The sequence below is a fragment of the Odocoileus virginianus genome, chromosome X (assembly GCF_023699985.2).
Source record: "Odocoileus virginianus isolate 20LAN1187 ecotype Illinois chromosome X, Ovbor_1.2, whole genome shotgun sequence".
In the NCBI taxonomy this organism is placed as follows: Eukaryota; Metazoa; Chordata; class Mammalia; order Artiodactyla; family Cervidae; genus Odocoileus; species Odocoileus virginianus.
In genome coordinates, this window is record NC_069708.1 from 28513033 (window position 1) to 28519273 (window position 6241).

The 6241-nt window shown below is 52.4% G+C and overlaps 1 protein-coding gene across 2 annotated transcripts; it reads right to left on the reverse strand.

The window, feature by feature from the left end:
* Positions 1–1799: 1799 nt before the first annotated feature.
* CXCR3 (C-X-C motif chemokine receptor 3) lies at positions 1800–5427 on the reverse strand. Of its 2 annotated transcripts, XM_020882979.2 has the most exons (3): positions 5240–5427; positions 4512–4600; positions 1800–3292 (listed from the first exon to the last, which is right to left on the reverse strand). In XM_020882979.2, exons 2-3 carry the CDS (start codon positions 4521–4523, stop codon positions 2204–2206), a joined length of 1101 nt encoding a protein of 366 aa, XP_020738638.1. In that variant the 5' UTR covers positions 4524–4600; positions 5240–5427; the 3' UTR covers positions 1800–2203. The 2 variants fall into 2 exon arrangements, with proteins under 2 accessions (XP_020738638.1, XP_070317930.1); XM_070461829.1 differs by lacking the exons at positions 4512–4600; positions 5240–5427 and adding an exon at positions 3414–4494.
* Between the last annotated feature and the right edge of the window lie 814 nt (positions 5428–6241).

A 6241-nucleotide genomic window follows, 5' to 3' on the forward strand; every position in this document is an offset into this window, starting at 1 on the left:
AACCCTTGGGTCTTTTGTCCAAGACCCCTGATTTCATAAGCTTTCGAGGATGTGTCTGGAAGAACAGCCTCCACTTGGGGTTTCTCTTGGATTTTTGTGACTTCCCTTAAGCACTTAAACAACCTCCCCACTTTGGGGAGGTGTCTGGAATATAGACTGGAATCAGTGTTGTACTTGTTATTTCTGCCAAAACATTACCAGGAGGTTAGTGACTTAACACAAATGTATTATCTTCCATCTCAAGAGGTCAGAAGTCTGGTGCAGACCTCAGACCTCAAGGCTTGGGTAGGGCTGCATTCCTGTCTGGAGGCCCTGGGGGGAATCAGTTTCCTTGTCTTCCCAGCGGCCAGGGGCTACTTGCATTCCTTGGTTTGTGGCCCTCTTCCTCTCTCTTGAAAGCCAGCAACATCTCTTTCTCTGACTCTCTCTCCTGCCTCCCTCTTTCCCTGTTTTTTTCCTCTTTCCCTTTTTAGGACCCTTGTGATAATATTGGGCTCACCCAGAAAATCCAGGAAAACCTTGATTTCCTTTTGCCAAATAAGGTAACATAGTAACACATTCACAAGTTCTAGGGATTAGAGTGTGGACATTTGGGAACTTGTTATTCACCCTGCCCCAAACATCTTTACTAGTCTAGCATCACTGATACTTTTTATAGGCAGGATGTGTTCTTCTGTCATCTTCCCATCTTTCCTTCGTTTTATAGATGCTGAGAGTGTTCTTGCAGTGGCCACAAACTGAAGTCTAAGCACAAGTCTAGATGGGATTGGGTATATGCACAGGGTAGTGCGAGTTTCCCTAGCTAAATCGTTGGGTCCTTCTCCAGTCCGCCCCCCCCCCCCCCCCAGCTATATCTGCAGTCTCAGCAAAGGCCCAGCTGGCCTGTGAAACTGGATCATGGCACACTGGTGACTTCATCTGGGAGAACTCACAGTGCAGTGGTTCTACCCCTGCCAAAGAAGGGTCCAACCCTTTGCTTAACTCAATAGCCCTGTCATTTGCCTTCCTGGGGAGCCCTGATAGTTTCCTCCACTCCCACCCCAGCTATAGCTACAAGAAGGTGCTCCCTGCAGCCCACACATGTGTTGTCAAGTCATTGCCCTATCCTTTTTTTCCAATCCCACTGCTGTTTTTCTTAGTAAGAGCCTGTGTCATCTCTAACATGAATAGCCACTACAGCCTTGTAACCTGTGATGCCATCACCTGGGTCCCAAACTAACTTTGAGTCTTTTCAATCCTCTCTCTATCTGAACCCTTAATTCTAGCCAGTTTGGACCACTTACCGTTCCTCCATTAAGCAGCACTGTTTTCAGCCTTCCCACCTTTGGTATACTACCCTCCCATCTGCCTGGAAATACCATCTTTCCTTCTCTTTGCCCAGGAAATACTACTTGCCCTTTAAGTTCTGCTCATTTCTCGATGTCTCCAAGAAGTCTTCCCAAATGGCTCCCGCTGCAGTACTCTGAACATGTGCCACACATTTGCCTTGTGACATAGACTGCTTGGTAGTCACCTACACATCTTCCTTGTCAGTCTAAGCTTCTGGAGTGCAGGGACTCTTACTTATATCTGAAAGCCCCTTCCCCAAATTATGCCTAGACATTATCTAGCCAGCTGGTCGACTAACTGCTTACCCTGCACCCACTCACCCTGTGAGTGAGTGGTGTACCCAGGAGGTCAGAGGAGGGGAGACAGGCAGCACTGGTTGGCACAAACCCAGGGCCAGACAAGGAGAAGCAGGAAGAGCATCCCCAGAGGCTGGGCAGGACTGGCTATAATGATGCACTAACACACCATGGTCCTGTTTAGCTTGTTTATTGAAAAGTTTGAAGCAGAGTTTTACATGTAAAAGTCAAAAGTGAGCAAGTACAGAGGTCTCAGAAACCTCCGCCAGTCACTGCAGAGCGTTACACTGTTTGCCTCATGCTTCCTGCATATGGGGAAGGCTGAGGCCTAGTTAACAGAGTTGGGAGGGTGGTGGGGTTCTGCATAGCCAAGGTAAGAAGGGCCTGAAGGTGGCCACCTCTGAAGCGATGGGATGGGGCTGGGCAGCTAAGGAGCAGTGATGGCAGAACGCTCAGAGCCAGGAGGGTGGCTCCCTGGGAGACTAGGGCCATGGGGGACTCCCAGGAGTGTGTGTTGGGGAAGTGAGTGAGGGAAGAGCCTGGAATGTGGCAGGTGGAGGGGTATCCCCATCCCAGCCTCACAGGCCTGAGTAGGAGGCCTCTGTGGTCTCAGACCAGGATGAATCCCGGCGGGAAGCTGACAGCTGCCGCTGGTGGCCCCTCTGGTCAGGGCAGCCCAGACGCGTGAGTAGCACCCACATCCGCTCTCGGAACTTGACGCCCACAAAGGCGTAGAGCAGCGGGTTGAGGCAGCAGTGCATGTAGCCCATGCCCGATGTGACCGACTTGGCTATGTCCACACTGCTTTCTCGGCCGCAGTTACGGGCTAAGGCCCCCAGGTCCATGAGGGTGTCCACCAGCACCACCAGGTGGTAGGGGGTCCAGCAGAGGGCAAAGGCCACCACCACCACCACCACCAGCCGCATGGCTCTGAGCCGCCGCTGGCCTCTGGAGACCAGCAGCACAGCCAGGATGCGGGCGTAGCAGTAGGCCATGACCAGCAGGGGCAGCAGGAAACCTGCGACCAGCTGCAGGACGCGCAGAGCCGTGCGGCCCTCCTGTGGAAAGTTGTACTGGCAGTGGGTGGCATTGAGGCGGTTGTCATGGTGGGAGGACAGGAAGATGAAGTCTGGGAGTGCAAAGAGCAGACAGAGCCCCCAGACTGCCACACAGGTGAGGGCCACGCGAGTCGGGGGACCCCGGCGGTAGAGCTGGGTGGCGTGCACAATGCTCAGGTACCGATCGAAGCTGATGCAGGCCAGCAGGAGGGCCCCTGCGTAGAAGTTGATGTTGAAGAGTGCACCTGCCACTTTGCAGAGGCCAGAGCCAAAGACCCACTGGATGGCCGCATCCACTGCCCAGAGAGGGAGTGTCAGCACCAGCAGTGCGTCGGCCACGGCCAAGTGCAGCAGGAAGGTGTCGGTGCTGCTCAGGGCCGCCCTCTGGCTCAGCAGCACGGCTGCCACAACACCGTTACCCAGAAGCCCCAGCACAAAGAGGAGGCTGTAGAGGACGGGCAGGAAGGTGCGGTCGAAGTTGAGGCTGAAGTCCTGTGGGCAGGGTGGGGAAGTACAGCAGAAGTAGGTCTCATTGTCTCCATAGTCATAGGAAGAGTTTTCCAGGAGGTAGGCAAACTCGGAGGCTTGGAACTCTTGGCGTTCACTCATCTGTGGAGGGAGGGAGGGCACAGAGTGTGTGAAGGCCTTGGAAGTTACTCTTTTGAGTAGGAATTTGGGATGAACAGATACACACTACTGTATGTAAAACGGATAAATAACAAGGGCCTACCGTAGAGCACAGGGAACTAAGTAGCTTGTAGCTTATCTATAATGGAAAAGAATCTGAAAAAGAATACATATATATATCTGCATAACTGAATCACTTTGCTGTACACCTGAAACCTTGTAAATCAACTATACTTCAATTAAACAAAAGTCACTCCTTGAAGATTTAGTCTGAGGAACCTTTCGTAAAGCAGCTCCTCTATGAGGCAGGCCCAGAGGCCTGGGCTTCAGGCTGCAACTGTCCTGCATTTCCTTCCAAACCACACCCTCTGAGCTCCATCTGCCCAGCCTGAGTGCTGGGCTGATAACTTCCCTTCTCAAGCCTGCTTCTCTCTCTCCCTTCTGGGTCATCACATCGGCACAGAGATTGTGAGCCAGAGGGAGAGCTTCCTTTCTGTCCCAAGCCCTCCCTGCCCCTTCTCTCCTCACTCTTTCTTCATGGCTTATGGTCCTCAGTTCCTGGCCACGCCTAGTTCCAACACCTTCCTCCCCAGGCACCTCCCCACAGTCCCCTCTCCCAGTCACTGGCCCTCCTGTTCCCTCCTCAGACCTTGCCTGGGGACCCCAACTTCCTGCCCGCCATGGGGCCCCTCTACAGATCACTACGGTCCCCCAACACAAGTTTCTGCTCCTGTCTTTCCCCTCCCCTACACTGAGGCTTGCCACCCACCAAGTTGGGTGGCTCCCCCACCAAGCTCTAGTAGAAATATTCCTTCTCCCCTTCCCCCACCTCCCCGCAAACTATCCCAGAGCTGTGGGTCTCCCAGGTGTCAATTTAGTCCAGCACAGAAGATCAAAGTTCCAAGTCAGAGCTGAAGGGAGCCTTGGGGGCCATGAGGGGTGAGCCTCAACCTCATGCATTTTGCAGATGAGGCACCAAAGCCAGAAAGGGGAGGGACTTGCCTGTGGTCATTCGAGAGTCAGTGGCCAAGGTGGTTTCCGAATACCCCGTCCTGTGCTGCTTCTATACAGTCCCTGCATTCTGTACCTGTTCACCAACCCTCTGGTGGCCCTGATTTCTGGGCCAGTCCTGAAGGTCCCCTCATGTCCTAGACTCTCCACTCATAACTATGGTCTGGCCTGGTTGGGCAGCGGCACTTACCTCGGGGACCATGGCTGGGCTGGTACGCTAGCTTCTGGGCCGCGTGCTGCCTGCCCCTCTGCTTTGGTGCTTGTGGTCAGGAACCTGCACTATACAGAGGAAGTGAGGGTTTCACGCAGTTCTCAGCAGCAGCCTCTTCCATGGGGTTATCTACACCAGACCTCCTTAGACCTGAGGCCACGGGGTCCCTACCTCACCATCTCCCTGGCCCAAGGTAGCTGCTCTGGGAGTTGGCCATAAGCCTGGGACCAGAAAGGCTGGGGCAGCGGGGCATGGGCAGGTGCTTTGAGGAGCTCTCTCCTCTGAGGGAGAAGCAGGTAGCTGACAGGGGCAGGGCAGCCCTGCTGCCAGGGATAAGATCCACTGCTCATCAGTCCTGGGCTGAAGTTCATCTCACACGATTGTAGACTGGGTTGCTAAATGTATTAACTGTATAAAGGAGATTAACCTTCTTAAAAACTGAAAATATTTGAGAGCAGTCCCAACACACAAATTCTAGTCCTTCACCATTGCCCCTCCCCGCTAATCAACAGGAGCAAGGAACGGGAACTGCTAGTAATGAACTGGCTATGTGCTGGGTGTTGCTTGAGGCACTTTCTCTGACACTGCCTCATTCCAGCCACACAAGCCCCTTGTGTAGGCAGTATCCCCGTGGCTAACCCAGAAAGGGGAGAGGGTTTTGCCAGACACACACAGCAAGTAAGGGTAGGTGCTAGGATTGAACTCACAGTTGTCTGACTCTCCTTTTACTCTGCCTCACACTGCCTTCGGTTGTTTTTTGATGGATAAACAGCGATGTATTCATGCAGGTAAAAACAAATGAACTAAAAGTTAGATATTTTAACATGGAGGCATCTAGAAAAGCCAATGACCAACAGTGGAAGAAGCAAGTTATAGAATTCTGTGTATCATTTGATACTACTTATGTAAATTTGAAAAACCACACACACAAAACAATACCATCTTGTTTTGGATACAGCTGTTTGTTTTAGAAGGTTAAAGTAGGGAATGAACACACCACAAATCTATGAGAGCAGTTGCTTTTGGGGCAGGAGAAGGGGAATAGAGTTAGGGAAGAGTACATGGGGATCTCTTTTTTTAAGGAAAAGCTGTAAAAGCGTTTGTAGAGCAAACCAGTCTCTTTATAGCTGCACACTGCAAAAGTTCCTCCCCCACCTAGCCTGGTGCCCCCTCTGCCCTCTTCTCCCCTCCCTGCTCTCATTAACAGAGGGGAAATGTGGCCCTTTGCCTCTCCAAGCAGTTTCCCTTTCTCCTCACAGATGAAAAGCAGAGAGAGAGAGGGAGAAGAGAGAAATTGAGACAGAGACCATGGCTTTGGGGTCCAGTTTTCAGTCAGAATGTGTCACCTGAGCCTGGAATTCAGCTGAAACTTTCTGACAAAATGCACACTTGGGAGGCAGCAAGGCCCTTCCCCACCTCCTGTGGCCAGAAGATGTGACTATTCTCTCTCTAAGCAGCTTGTCACTTGCAGGATCCAGGCCAGAGGGAACTAAAGGCTTGGAGGATGTCAGGAGCAACACAAGTAGAGGAGCGTGGGAGGATTCCAGAAGCCTTGGCAGTTAGGAAAGACAGGACTTGGCAGGTAACGGCCTGCGGGTGGGGGCAGGGGAGCTGGGACCATGGTTTGCGATGCTATCCCATGAAGAATTTCCATTCCCTGGGCTTCTCCGCATGAGAGAAAGGAGGAAAACAAAGAGCTCTATCTGTTC